The sequence below is a fragment of the Lytechinus variegatus genome, chromosome 2 (genome assembly GCF_018143015.1).
Source record: "Lytechinus variegatus isolate NC3 chromosome 2, Lvar_3.0, whole genome shotgun sequence".
Classification (NCBI taxonomy): domain Eukaryota; kingdom Metazoa; phylum Echinodermata; class Echinoidea; order Temnopleuroida; family Toxopneustidae; genus Lytechinus; species Lytechinus variegatus.
In genome coordinates, this window is record NC_054741.1 from 50,230,524 (window position 1) to 50,246,836 (window position 16,313).

The window sequence follows — 16,313 nt, forward strand, 5'->3', positions numbered from 1 at the left end:
ACAGACTAAAGTATAACGTATTAAACGTAATGTTCGGAAATGAAGATAAATACCAACTGTGGTAACGATCTGAAAATCAGAATCCAATGAACTTTACCAACGAAGTGTTTGTATAAATGAAAAATATTTGCCAAATAGCCCTGTGAAAGAAAGTCGTAAAAGTGCTGAGAAATGAGCGATATAAGCACAGAATTCCATCAAATGTCAGGTATTTTTCGAGGCAATGTTATAATACACTGTCCCACGTATGCTTTTCTGTTTTAGTTATCATCAGAATTATCGATATTGAGCGGCGATTTCATTATTCTACAAAGATAAGTGTATATTAATGTACTAGGTCTAGATTTATGATGAATATTTCGTATCGAAATCGTCATGTAATCATATTTGAAATTGCGCCTGATACGTTGTGCTGTACATGGTCTATATCCTCCCATAGTTATCGATATCGTCATCACCGCTGTTACTATCGCAATCATCTTCATTTCTCTATTATAAGTATTATCTTCGTTAACATTTCTATTATTTCATTATAATTTTATCATCATAAATCGATGGGGTGGGAGAAGGAGGAGGAGAAGAAGAATTACCAAGGAGAAGCAGACGTACATGTAGAATGGAGGAGCAGTAAAAAGGGATGAGATTAATAATGAGAGATGTGGAAGGATACGGAGAGGAAAAGGAAGATAGAGAAAAAAAAGGAGACGCAAGAAGAAAAAGAAGAAGGCGAAGGAAAAGCAGTAGGAGACGTATAAGAAGGGCAGGTGGGCAGTGATATTAGCATTAGGTCAGTGCTCTAAAATAGATGGAATGTGATTATTTATTATTAATATTAGTTAGTACACTTACTGGCCTAAAAGCAAAAGCAAATAGGGCCATGATATAAGCTTCTCCATCAAGAGAATTGAACATTATTGACCTTTCAGGATTGCTTGGCATTGATATTCATCGAACTGTTCTTAGTCATTGCCCTGGCCTATCATGAAAAAGCAAGATCAGTCACCCGTTTAGTAGAGAATCATTGACAATAGCATGCTCAGCGGGTTCGCCACAGAAAACAATGGGAGAGCTAGAAGCTCACAGTCTTGAATTCCCCATATCCGCTGCCGTGATTATTGTCGTAATTTCAATAGATAAACCTACTTCAAAAGACCGTTGGCCCGCCCGATGGGGAATCTTTTGTAATAATGTAGTGTATTAAAGTATGTGTATGCAGTAACTACCGCCCCGACTTCTGTTGTGCTATTTAAAAGATTTCTTTCACCATCATCGAGTAGCGATTAGCGTGTAAAATCGCATAAATTATCTCACAAAACGGATCTAATGTTCATGATTACCAACATCACCATAATCATTACCATTATCTTTCATTTTTTAATAATAATAATAATAGCGGCATATTTACCCAGGGTAGCCACTTCAGTTCCGAAAACTATTCTCCCAGAGGGCCCTGCTATTATTACCCCGGCTTTAGCACGGCTACCTTGATCGGGCGCTCGAGCATTCGAGGAATTTCTTCCTACCGGGTACCCATTCACCTCACCTGGGATTATATAAACTATAAAATTGATACTGGAGAACGATTGGAAATAGATAATGAATGAATGATGATGATAACAGTGATGATGATGGTGGTAATTAGAACTTTGATATTGTGCTCTCTCATTAATATTGATTTCGATAAGGAGATCGGGAAACGCACGCCATTAATAGTAATTTACATTATTTGTATACCACTTACAAGTGAAGCACAAAATATGTATCTAAACGCTACGGAACAAATAGAAAGAGAGAATGAATTTCACCAAAATTTAAAGTATTTGCACAATTCACAGTAGGCTGTAAACGATATGGGGCTTCGTATGCGGAGGGAAAGGCTATTTAATCCCCCCCCCCAAAAAAAAGTTTTAACATTGACTTGAATTTCTCTCTTGAATCTGCTTGTTTAATACTTTCTGTTAGATTGTTCCAGAGTTGGATCTAGGGGGGGGGGGCATGGGGCCCGCCCCTCCCTCCTCCCTCTATTTGCGGAGCAAAAACAAAACGGGGAAAGAAAGACAAAAAGAGGAAAAGAGTGGAGAAAAAAACATAGAAGGAAAACGATTGAATAAATAAGATGAGGGGAAAACAATAAAAAAAAAATTATGTCATGTCATTATATAAAAATTTCGCTCCTGCTTCACGCTCGCATTGCCTTTTAGGTGATTTACACATATGGAACTCAAAATATCAAATTTTGAAGTCAATATACATAACATATTTCAACTCGGAAATCGAACTTTCATTTTCAAAAAGTGTTCTGTAAAAAATTATTTTTTTTATTGTCTGAATATCAACATTTTCTGCTCCCGCTGCACGCTCACAAAATTTGATTTGTCAGGTACCTATTATTTTCCTGTATTCCATTTTAGTTATCAGAATATCCCTATTCATGTCAGATTGTAAAACATATCAGCTAGCGCTGCACGCCCGCATATATTTTATGACAGTTTATCAACAATTTTCGGCTGGCGATTTGTGCGCACATTGATTGTTAAAAATATATCAACTCAGGCATCTTATTCGTAATTACAAAGTGCTTTAAATATATAATATTGACAGATTTCGCGCTCTGATTAGGCTTATTAATTAATTTAATGATAAATTGTCCCCTTTTCAGAATGGAATATCAAAAAGTTTCATCTCGCGATTTGATAAGAAGAGAAATAGGAAGACAGTCATAATTATCACATGATGGAATATTGTTCTTAGAATATCCCGGCCCTATGTCAAAACTCAAAGTAATAATAATGAATCATATATGTTCCTTTTTAACTGTGATCCATATCCACTCACAATTCTACAAATCTCAAATTTTCCTCGCGCTCGCTTCGCTTGCTTAGCTATGTATTTACCTTTTTCATGATTACAAAGATTGCTTAGAACTTCTATTCTTCAGGAAGAAAAGTAAATATTTTCAGCTCACGCTTCGCGCTCGCATTATTTGATTGTTCAAAATATGTAACGTTTTCATTTACAGATAATTAAAAGTAGCCGTTAACAGATTCTTTGTTATCAGAACGATCAATGCGTACTAAATTCATTCATCTCGTTTAGGATCACAAGCATTGCCAGAATGCTATTTTAGGACAAAATACATGAAACAAAAAATTAAAAATTAGCGCGCGCTTCGTGCTCGCACTATTTAGATTAGGCTTGTGAGATTATTTTACATATATTTTTACATTTGATTTAAAAGAATAAAGCTTAAAAGTGACACTATTTGGTTTACATATTATGAAGCGCCTTCTCATATTCCAATTTTACCTTAAACGTAAGTATTTTATTTTCAAACGAAATCTATGAAAAGGGTGCAGTTAGGCTTTCATTTTGATTCCAAATAGTTTAATAATTGGGATTAGTTGCAAACACGGTTTTCGAATAGAAGGCACATCGGGGAACATCAAAGTATCAAGACAGTCACCCGCGCTGACAAAGTGATAATCTCCCCTTGACATACCCCTACCAATCAAGAGGTCATCTTTCTATTGAAATCCGCAACCCGTCAGACCACCTCTCTGTTCAAGAATATACGTTAATCTCCCCAATCAAGAATGGGGTAATTTAAATCTACCTTGTCAATGGGGGTAAGCCGTTAAATACAGCTTGCAATGCGCTGGCCCATGTCATTTTCAACGTCCGGCTTTCGGGGAATTAAAATGAGCATCAAATGGGTAGTTTTCTTGTTCTCGTTTTGTCCCCATACTAGAACCCTGATTTTGTTTCTTTTCGTAATGTGCATTTTGATATGGTTTCCATTATATTTCTTAACATTAACCTTTATAAAGAGCAATATTACATAAAACCTATTTGGCGTTCGACTGATATTTTATCAACACATTTTTGATTAACCATGTAACTTCCCTCTTTATAGGTCTACTCTTAATGTGAACATTTGAGTTATATTTATTGCCTACCAACTCTCTGTTTACCAGGCTAAAGTGAAGGTCCTCATTTGTGTATGAACGACATGTTCTCATTAAAATACATGTTGTGAGTTTCAAATAAAGAGGACACACTTGTGTAAAAAAATGGCATATTTACATTAAAAAATTTGATAAAGGCTCTCAAAGGGGGGGGGGGCACACGGACCAGATGATCCCCCCGGGATTCACTACATAACTGTACCCTCTGATGTGCAGAATATAGACCCCCGTATAGACCCACTGACTTCTTTTAGTAGAGGTCACAAAATAGACCACAATACTTTTGAGAGCCCAACTATTGTTCAAAATAAATACGGCGCTGATTGGATTGTATTGTGTTACTCCGGCAGGATCCGCACCAGCATGCACTCCATTCTTGTTGATCTGGTATGCTAAATACCTCGGTCACATTTGTTCTAAGGCGAGTCGAAAACAGTCATTTTAACAGTTTTTGGACCTGCTAAATATAGGTTTTAATAAAATGAATAAAACGGCTGTTTTCGACTCGCTGTATGGCCGCCGTAGAGCAAATGTGACCGAGGTATTACCATTTCCTGTATGTTAATTTATTTTTTGGTGCATATTTAAATATGCAAGCTATACAGAATGCAGCTATACGATTAACAGGTGAAGTACAAAGTTGGAAGGGAAACTAGGCCAAAGAGGCTTTCGTATTACTAACTTTACGTCGGTAAATTATGTTTACCTTAGACACTGGGAATCTAATTTGCAATAATTTAACATACACACATTGCAGATTAATTTAAATATTTGATAGGAAGAAGAAATCAACGGCAATATACACGTATTGTTCAAGTCAAACGTGAAGGTTAAAAAAGAATAGGTATAGAAAAGTTTTAGAAAAATTCAAAGGAAGAAATAAAGTTGGATGAAAAAAGGAACCATCAGAATTAAGTTGACAAAATTGAATATTATAAGTAGAACAGGAAAATTGAAAGAAATTTGAAAATCCCCTCCCCCCAGCGGACTGGTTTGAAGGGGTGGGGTCACCATGCATAAAATCATGGTACTTGTTGAGGCCTCAGCCCCAGCCCCAGACCCCCCCCCCTTCGGTTATGTGGCTCCAGGATGGTAATCAAGAACACTAGGTCACAGAGCACTCTAGATCACAGGGGAAATTTATATAAGAGAATAAAGACGGATCCCAGGTAAAAATATTTTATAGATTTTCCTGTCCAATATCATCATGTCGGAGTCACTTAAATGTGTTAACTTGGATTTTCATTCACGCGATATTTTTCATCGGTCATTAAAGTGAAGAATGTGATTAATAGAAGACGCTATAATTCCTTTATAAACACTCAACTATTCATGGTCAAGACTACCTCAACTTTGATAACTTCAATATTCATTTTTAAGTGTTTTTGATTTCGTTCGAAGGTAAAGATGTTTGTAATGGTCTTAAAAAGTAACGAAAGTACTTCTTGTTCTGAATTTCGGGCAATGAAATTCAAGAATTGTGCATTTAAGCTACAATGACCGATATGACAGCTTGAGCATCCAATTTATTTTTTAAAGTTCAAATAAATTATATTTTATTCGTTTGTTTTGCACGGCATCTGTATTATGTGTGAATATATAAGTTTCTAGAATTCAAATGTTTAAACAAATGCAGTGGCGTACCTAGGATTTTCCACAAGGGGGGGGGGCAAAATCGCCCCAAAAGAGTCCTCAAAAAATGACATTTCACAGCAAAAACAAATTGACAAGAGGGCTAAATTAAACATAGACCTATGTTAAGCTCAAATTTGAATTTCAACGCTGCCCTTAGTTTTCAGCCTTTTTTCCACAAAAAAAGTTTGCATTTTATGTTTTAGTGTTTTTTTTTCACAGTAGCGTTTCAGTGTATTGCTTTAAACGCCATCATTTTTGGACCCAGGTATGATTTATATTGCATCTTTTGCGTGGGGTTTTGCATTTCGTTTACAAAGATGTTAAGGTCAATTCCATATCTTTCCTTTTCACCCGACAATGCTGACTCTGCGGGCTCAGTGTGATGAAAAAAAAAATCTTACCCTCGCCTGAACACTTACTTTCAGAAATTCAATTTCTTAACGGTATGTTCTTCAAAATAAAACAACACGCTCGTGCTAAAGGGCTAAAGCTTAATTGTTCTATTAAAGAAATGAAATCTAAATCTTATTGAATTTTGTCATATACTGAAACCCGAAACGAAAAATTATCAAAAAAATGTGAAAGCGTAACTTTTGAAGATATATACCCCACTGAACTACGCACACCGATACAAGGACACAACGATATCCAGATCAGTGACTAGAGATCGCTCGTTTAATAGTTTGCCTAAGACGTCGATATCGTGGACATAGAGGGCGCTCATGTAGAAACATTTTATCGAAGAGCCAACCGGGGGTGTCAAAAGAAAAGATAAAAGCGCACGCTTCCGTTTTCGCTGCAAAAGGGAACGCTGTCGTCTTAAATGGCAAGAGCACTGACCCGTAGGAAAGAAAAATGGACAATGGCACGCTGAGCGGGTTCGCCGCAGAATATAAAGGTAAAAACGCACGCACACCTTTGACAAGCCGCCTTAATACTTGTCCAAGCGACGTTGCCTATCCTTCACTTCTTTTACAATATGAGCATATTCTGTTCCATTTACAACACTTCCTGGGTCAAGAGGTTACCAGGATACGGGTGATACCGGATATTATTTTGTGCCAGACTATAACTGCACCGCTGAAGTTGTGCTAATTTTAATAATAATAATAATAATGATAATAATAATAAACAGTTCTTGTATAGCGCATATCACAATTATGAATAATGTCTCTATGCGCTTCCAAAGGACTTGGATATTATTACCCCAGCTGTAGCTGCAGCACAATGTGGACGAATTTCTTGCTGAAGGAAATTACGCCAAGGCTGGGATTCGAACCCACGACCCTCTGTTTTTATATTTTATACTTCAGCGGAAAAAACAAAGTATGTTATCTTCCATTCCAAAAGGAAAAAAATTGTAAGTAATATTGAATGTGTTAAAATTGATGGCATTGCTATTGAAAGGAAAGATTGTATTAATTTTTTAGGTGTCACTATCCAAGAAAACTTGGAATGGAAAAAACACATTGATAATGTTTGTAACAAAGTTCTAAAATGTATTGGAGTTTTGTACAGACTTAAGGATTTTTTGCCCCTCAGCATATTACTTAATATTTATTATTCTATATTATTTCCCCATCTTAACTATTGTAATATTATTTGGGGTAACACCTTTAAATCAAATTTATCTAAATTATTTATTTTACAAAAGAAAGCTCTTCGTTTGTTAACAAATTCTCATTATATGAGTCCAAGTGCGCCTCTTTTTGTTAAACACAAAGTGTTACCTTTATTTGAGTTAATTCGTTTAAATACATGGATTTTTATGTTTAAATATCACAAAGGCACCCTTCCAGAAAATTTTTCACAAATGTTTCATACAAATTCTCAAATTCATAATTACTCTACTAGACATCAAAACAACTATCGTATTCCTTTTTCTAAAATTAATTTTATTCGCAATTCCATCAGATATATTGGGGTGAAAGAATGGAATTCTCTCAATTCTGATATAAAAAGCAGCACAACACTCTCACGTTTCAAGTTACTTTCAAAGTCATTTTTGTTCAATTATTTAAAGAACTCAAATCCCAACCTGTAATAGTATTTTATCTTCTTTTTTATCTCGTCTTATCTTCTATTCTGTTCTATCTCCTGTGTTTTGCATTGTGTGATGATGTGTGAATGTGTGTGTATGTGTGTGTGTGTGTATTTGTTTATAACCCTTTTTATCAGTTATATTATTTGTATATTTGTAGGGCCCCGGCTATAAGCAGTCTTGCTTCTTAGGGGCCCTGACCATTAAGAAACTTGTAACCTGTTATATTTTGAATTTGTTGTATCATGTTATTTTTGTAAATATTTTTGATGTCTTTTTAATGGTCAATAAATTGAATTGAATTGAAATTGAAATACGTTCACATTATGATTTGAGATCGGAAACCTTTTACAAGTAAATAAGCTGATCCTCGTCAAACCTTTTCCATTGATGATTCAGTCTCGGTTTTCTTGAAGTTATGTAGGTGCTTTCATGTTGATTATCTCCATGATCAATGCTCTATGACTAGAGAACCCTCAGATTGCAACTAGCAATCTGCTTTCAGTGAAGTATGATATTGTCGTAATGGTATTCATGTGACATCATTTATAAATGTAAGGATTTGTCTGTATACATGTATGTGCTCAAGTATTAACTTTCAAATCTGATATCAACTCCCATCCATTTAGATAGTAAACTACACGTCATTTCCCCTGGTCGAGGTCTATGCCCATGTCCATACCAACTACCAACCGGTGATCGATGCGACGGTGATTGCTACAGTAGAAAGTACAACATCAGGGAATATGACAACCATCCCACTCCGGGATAATGGACTAGGTTAGTCAGAAAAAAAAGAGTCTGAGTTGTCAGAAATTCAGTCTTAAAGTTGTTTATACGATTCCCAAGCACACACGGTTATCATAGTTAGAGCTAGGTACAAACAGGCTTTTAACAAATTTGGGGAACCGTTCGTTTGGCTGCCAAGAGAACAGATTAATCCTCACTGGGATCATGACTACACTAGCTGCATTGAAGATGTTGAAACAGTAACTGATGAGGGTTTGTGTGTGGGGGGGGGGGGTGTTTGTGATGACTTATAGGCCTATACGTCTGGACACATTTAAATTTATTTTACCTATCAACCGAAGACGTCATCGATGTATCCATTGCAACTTATCAGTATGATGTTCAGTTAATCATGCCAATCGATTCCTCATCTGAAAGGGAGGTGCCGTGGCCGAGTAGTCTAAGGTGCCGTGACCGAGTGGTCTAAGGCGCCTGGCTATACATGGAAAGTCCGGAGTTCGATCCCCGGCCGCGGCACATATGCCCGAGAGCAAGGCATTTAATTTACAATGCTCTTTTATCATGTTTTCAAATAAATAGAAATGCTATATGCATTATTGGTAACTAGGTGTGCACTTGTTTAAAAAAAAATAGGCGAATACGATTGGACACATTTTAGTTTATTTGTACTTATCAACCGAGGACGTCCTCGGTTCATTTAATAATGCAAAAAATAGGCCTATACGTCTGGATACATTTTAATTAATTTTTACCTATCAACCGAGGATGTCATCGGTTCAGTTAATCATGCCAATCGGTTCCTCGTATCATTTGTAAGCTGCGTCTATAGTAAACGCATAATTTGTTAAAAATATCTATTCGACCAATTAAACCCAAGTCCCATGTGTGTGTAGGGTGCGAAGTGTCTTCGATTAGCGGACTGTATGCCCACGTTATGTCTGAAAAATGAGCCAGATTGGCGGATTCAATTATAAATTTTGTGTGTACCCAGCACTTTGTTGAGTAAGTGATAAATGAGTCACCGATTGTCCAATTACTCGAATGTGTGTGTGTGCGTGTGCGTGTGAAAGTGTGAGTTTGAGGTATAAATTAAAAAAAAACAAATTGGAATAATATTTGTGTGCGTGTAAAATGTCCTTGTGCTTCTCCCCGAAGTAGGCCTATTAAATCCAGGAAAATTCCCAAATTAAGAGAATGGTGAATAACTACGAGAGTAAAAACACACTCTATAGACATGATAGAATGCTGGTTATCAAGTTGATGTAATCATATTACTTTTTTATTATTGTTATTCATTTATTTGTTATTATTATTTTACTTTTTGTGCTTTTCATTTACTATACTAATGGATTTTTTTCCCTCACTGGAACTATTTAGTCTTCCATATAGGAAGAAAAATATTACTGATTATTGTCATTTAGAGGCCTTTTCTACAGTGTAATAGTATATCCAAATAATCTTCAAAAGGGTAAGTATAGAGTCGTGTGTGAATCAAAATAATATCAACGACGCGCTTCCAGTTAATTTTTACTTATTTTGCATCGATTTCATTCTGAAATTAAAAAAATGTACATTATACAAACATAAAAAATTGTTGATTAATTGGTTGGTTAATTGTTGATAAAGAATTTAATCGACTTTTCAACAATAGAATTACATAGTAAGGCGGAATATAGGAAAGAATAATGAAATGACATGAGCACATCCTGGACAGCATTGCATGTGAATTCTAAATATCTCTGAAGTTATATTATAAATCAATTATTTTTTTGTTCATGAACTATGTAATATAAAATGTAAACGTCTGTGAAATATATTGAGATTACTGCCTGTATGTGAGATTAGCTAAGAAAATGTAGAAATAACTAGATTTAAAAAAAGGTAAATTGTAAGAAAAAAAAATCCATAAGCCTTGCAGAAAAAAATGTTCGCCCAAAAATTTGACCTTCTTCTCCTTCACACTTTTCAGGAGCTGATTTGATCACTGGTGACGGTATTTACTCGGCTTATTTCCTGGATTTCTCTTCAAATGGACGTTATGGCGTTAAGGTAGATGTAAACGGAAAAACAACATCTTCATCAAATGGTTAGTTGTGTATACTCTATCCATTTGAACTTCGCGCGGATCATCCGTTTGCACAAAAGAAATCGTTTTTTAAAGTTATTTTTGTGTGTTACACTCTGTAAAATTTGTTCAATTCAATTGAAGTGAACATTTATTTTCTTACAATTTGACATTTCTCATATAAATAACGCAAAAACCGTTATACATGTAGAACAAACACAATTAATATGAATACCATATTTAAATCATAATGGAAGAAGGCGTAAAACCCAGAAAGGTTAGTAAGTTTTTACCTCCTGGAAAGAAATATGTCAAAAATATAGATATATATGATTGCTTGTGTTGAGAAAACCTTAGATCACATTAAGGATTTCCTTTCAAGAAAGAAGTGATTGTTGTACCAAATTATTAATTGAATCAAACCAATATTTGTTTAGATAATGTACTCTATGCAGACGCTGTGATATTTGTTTTCTTGTTCCAGTTGGTCTGAGATCGAGACGAGATACAGCAACGTTTAAAGGCTTCCAGCGTACAACTACGGCGGGTGTCTTCCAAGTCGAAAACTACTCCCCGGGTCTTAATGTTGATATCTTGGCACCATCTAAGATCACTGACATTACGAGCGTTGAGAGAACCTACGATGAGAATAGAAATGTAACATTGATATGGACAGCTGTAGGGGATGATTTGGACCAAGGAACGGGTATGATGCAGCACCCTTCTCAACCACTATGGCCTGTATTCTGAAGTCGGGTTTAATTTAAACTCTGGTTTAAAGTTGTGGTTTAACTATATGGAAAGCAAGTTGTTACATAAATCTCTAACAGTAGAGGTTCAATGTACCAGTTCATTTGACTCCCTGAACATTATCAACTGCCTGGGAAGGATAAGTAAGATAGTTGTCTCCACCATTAAATAATAAGTGAAGAGCACAGTTAACATGAAAAGCATTCACTGTAACACAGAATTTTTAAACATTTGGCTTCCCATAATTCTAACACAGATTTAGACCATGGTCTAAGTTAAACCTGACTTCATTTCAAATTAACATTTATTTTCCTCCATTTTACAAAATTTCTTAATTTTTAACAACAAAAATTCATATGAAATCAATATCCATAAATTATGTAAATATATACAGCTTATGTGTACAGAGGAAGGCGGAGGTCCCTATAGAAGCACATGGTTGTGGCGGGATACACCTAGAATACTGGCCTATGGGTGTGGGAGTAAATGGCCGACTGTGTTTATTAACATAACAAAGTTACAAAGAAGGTATTCTGAAGTTTTCACTCGATTCTGTGATTGAGAAACAAACGTTTTGTCTCAAAGAAGACAATCACTTCAATTTTGTCGACCTGACCCCAAATTTTCAAATGTAAAATCACAAAATGCATCCATTGAAAGACGCTTTTGTTTGTTCTTATTCACTCATATCATCATTCATCATAATTCAGAAATAAACTGCAATAGTAGCCAACACTTATGGGAGGATATTTATGAACTTTGTTAAAGAGAATAGAACTTTGCAGGAAAAAAATATAAGTATTTTTATTATGGAGGTGGCAATCATGAAAATATCGTTAAACAGTTCAATAAAGAATACATCCTTGATCTTAAAGAGTATTTCATTTATTTTGTATTTTTTGTACAGTACATTATAGGTTTTTTTTCTTTCTTTTTTTACACAGCTGCCTCTTACGAGCTCCATTTCTCAGATAACTATACACAACTCCGAACCGACTTTACCTCTACTTCTGCCATTACCGATATAGATCTCATAGTCGGTAACCTCTCTCAAGTCACTTCTTCTGGAAATCCTGAATCCATCTCGTTTCTTCTGCCGGGTGAAGACTCAGATGCTATCTTTTATTTCATGATAAGAGCCTGGGATGAGGCTGGCAACGCGGGTCCTTTATCGAATATAGTATCCGTCTCAAGACGCCGTGTACCTCCGACCAGCATGGCGCCGACTTCCAAATCACCAGCAAGATTAAAGTTATATATCATATTTATCATTGCAATTTCCTGTATCGTGTTCTTGGCTTTACTCACTTTTTCCATCGTCATTACTGTAATTTGTAGACGTCGCAACCCCAGGAACCCAACTGGAACGAATGATTATGCTCATATCAATCACGTTTATGAAAATCCAGAAAAATGTTGAAATTAAGTGAGTCATTTATTCGCCCGACGTCCAATTTAAACATATATCCAAGTTTTGATGATGCAGAATTGAATACAAGAAGAATTCTGTACATTAACGATAACATTTCAAACACTAATCACCATAACTATAACATTTGTGATAGGTGGATAAATATATATCCTATATATATATATATATATATATATATATATATATATATATATATATATATATATATATATATATAAATCCTATGTATACATACATATACATACATACATATATATATGTACATACATGCATACATAGTTTGAAATATGTATCAGATCAAGCTTGATATGACACCATATTTAAAAAAAATCCTATTACTGTGATTATAATACCCTTGTATTTTCAAACCAATGTTTTTTGTTTTTATTGTTATTTTTAACATGTAGTTATAATTACAGCGCCAGAGCTTTCAATATATTATTGCAGATACGGATTTGCTCTTTGAGGATTTTTTTCTGAAAAGAGCTTTAAACTATAATGGTTATTGTAGTCGACCTAGGCTGAAGATAATGTTTTCATATTGTTTTAGAGTTTACCAGTCTTCTCTCATTTATGCATTGTCATCCGTTTATTAATAGTTTGCCCCTCTGATTTGCAATATTTTAAAAATGGAATTTAATGATACCTGCTACAGTCACTGAGTCACGTAATTGTTTGGATCAACATCTGGGATGAAGATCGCTGGTTCTTCTGATGTGATGTGATGATTATTTTCGTTGTACTTCGTTGAGTCCAATATATTTGTATTTACTGATCACAAAACGTGTTAACATATGCTCCTACACTGTTAGAAAAAATAAAAGAAGTTCCTGCAGCAGAGTCTCGACAACACCTGTAATCTTACCGAATTGCGTAATCTTACAGGAAATTTGTATTTGATGTATGGAATCTTACAAATTTCCTTGAATAAAACACCCTTTTCCCTTTTTTTTAAACAGACCTGTTCTATTAAATTGCAGAAAATTTCTTGTTTTATGAATTTACAGAATGATTATTACGCAATTCGGTAAGATTACAGGTGTTCTCGAGACTCTGCTGCAGGAACTTCTTTTATTTTTTCTAACAGTGTATATCTGAATACCAGGCGAGGTTTTGGGGCGCTTTGGTTACTGAAACCCCCTCCCCCCTCTCCGCGAATAAAAGATCCTATATTCGTATGTATTGATTATACATACGCATACATACATACATACATACATACAGTATTCCATTCATGTTGTGCTGTAAAATCAAAGTTTTTACTATTCAAATTCGAAAATTTCTCGGTCGATCGGTAAACGCTCCCTCACAAATTACATTAATGTTCTCTTAAAGTGCGAGTATCTGGAGTCAATGATCTCTTGCAATTCTCTCTGCTTCCTTCCTTCCACTCATTTCTAAACCCACTAGAATAACCAGAACTTCAGCAACTCTCATTGATAACTTCTTTTCAAATATACATTCAGAGTTTAATGCTGGAATCGTTCTGTCAGATATATCTGATCATTTTCCGATATTTATGCATTACACTGATAAATTTCAACCAAAGAATACCCCCAGTGATTTCACAAAAAGACGCGTGTTTAGTGATGAAAACATTAATCGTTTGAAGTTAAGCCTTGAGGAAGAAACTTGGCATGATGTATTTAATAACGAAGATGTTAATCATTCGTATGTTAATTTCATTAACATTTTCATGTCTCACGTAAATCGAAATATTCCTTTTTCTACACATAAGTCTAAAAATTATAAGAAGTCGCCAAGACTTCCTTGGATTACGAATTCGATTCTGCAATCGATAAATCGAAAAAATAGGTTGTACTATAAACATATGTCTAAATGTACTGATCAAACAAGGATTCAATATACAAGTTATAAGAATGTACTTACAAGTGTCATTCGCACAGCAAAAAAGGTATATTATCATGACCAATTTAATCGCTGTCAAAATGATCTAAGGCGAACATGGAAGATAATTAATTCTACCCTTCACAATGGATCAAAGCATCCTAGGATTACTAAGCTTAGGCATGATAATGCTATAATTGAGAATACAGTTCAAATGGCAAATATATTTAACAATTATTTTTCCAATGTAGGTTTTAACCTCGCTAGCCATATACCACCAACAGATCACTCTTTTCATAACTATCTGACTGATAGAAACGAAAGTTCTTTATTTTTCTCTCCTACCTACCCACAAGAAATAATCAAAATAATATATGGGCTGAAATTGAATAAGAGTGCAGGATTTGATGGAATCGATAACAACCTTCTGCAAAAAACTATGAATTATATTGTTCATCCTCTTGTTCATATATTCAATCTGTCTTTATCATCTGGAAATATTCCAGAATCAATGAAAATATCGAAAATAATTCCTGTTTTCAAAAAGGGTGATAGAGAGCTAAAAAATAATTATAGACCCATTTCATTGCTAACAACTTTGTCCAAAATCCTTGAGAAGTTGGTCCACATTCGTACAATAAATTTCTTTCATAAGCACAATATTCTTTCTAATACTCAATATGGCTTCCGAGAAAAGAGTAGCACTACTCATGCAATACTTTCCTTAGTTCAAAAGGTTGCCAAAGAAAGTGACCAGTCTTCTAGTACGGTTGGTTTGTTCATAGATTTTTCTAAAGCATTTGATACTGTTGATCACGACATCCTTCTTTTCAAACTATCACATTACGGCATTCGGGGAAAACCATTGATATGGTTTAGGAATTATCTTAAAGGGCGCTCCCAGTTCGTTTCAATTAATGACAATTTCTCTGAACACAAGCCTGTCCTTTGCGGAGTTCCACAGGGCAGTATTCTTGGTCCACTTTTGTTTATAATTTATATAAATGACATTGAAAAGTCGTCTAGGCTACTTCAATTCATTCTTTTTGCTGATGATTCAAACATATTTTTCTCACATCATGATCCAAAACAATTGACGCAAATGTTAAATCAAGAACTTAAAAACGTTGCAAATTGGATAAAAGCAAACAAATTATCACTAAACCTTGATAAAACTAGTTATATGCTGTTTAGTAATAAATTTGAAGCTTTACCAAGTGATGTAATTTTTGATGGTACTGTCATCCAAAGGGTCCGATCCACTCGATTCCTTGGACTAATCATAGATGACAAGCTTTCTTGGAAACCGCACATTGATAATGTCTGCAAAATCATGGCTCGAAATACTGGCATCCTTGGTAAATTAAAACAATTCTTACCACACACTATTATGCTATCCTTGTATTCTACATTAATCCTCCCTTACTTAAATTATGGACTTATCGCTTGGGGTAATGCAACAAATTGGCTGATCGATAGAATATTTATATTGCAAAAAAGAGCTATTCGTGTAATAAATAATGCAGATTTCCGGGCACATACAAATAATCTATTCTTAAAAAATAAAATTCTGAAAATTAAAGAATTGTACACTTTTCAACTTGGACAGTTTATGTTCAAGCTCAATACTAAACAACTACCTTTGCCTCTAATTGATATGTTTTTAAAAAATAGTTCGATTCATAGTCACTTCACTCGCCAAGCAAACTCTTTTCATTTGCCATTGAACAGGACATCATTTGCTCAAAAAACGTTTATATTTATGGGTCCTAAACTATGGAATTCATTTACAATTGATATAAAACAATGCAATTCTATACAAATGTT

At 34.8% G+C, this 16,313-nt stretch overlaps 1 protein-coding gene across 1 annotated transcript in view; it reads left to right on the plus strand.

The window, feature by feature from the left end:
• Positions 1-16,313, plus strand: part of LOC121406848 (calcium-activated chloride channel regulator 1-like) — an 81,923-nt gene that overhangs the window by 24,698 nt on the left and 40,912 nt on the right. Inside the window, exons 7-10 of the mRNA XM_041597719.1 lie at positions 8,271-8,421; positions 10,361-10,477; positions 10,941-11,162; positions 12,151-12,457. Of these exons, the coding sequence (XP_041453653.1) occupies positions 8,271-8,421; positions 10,361-10,477; positions 10,941-11,162; positions 12,151-12,457 (797 nt within the window). The remainder of the gene's footprint in view (positions 1-8,270; positions 8,422-10,360; positions 10,478-10,940; positions 11,163-12,150; positions 12,458-16,313) is intronic.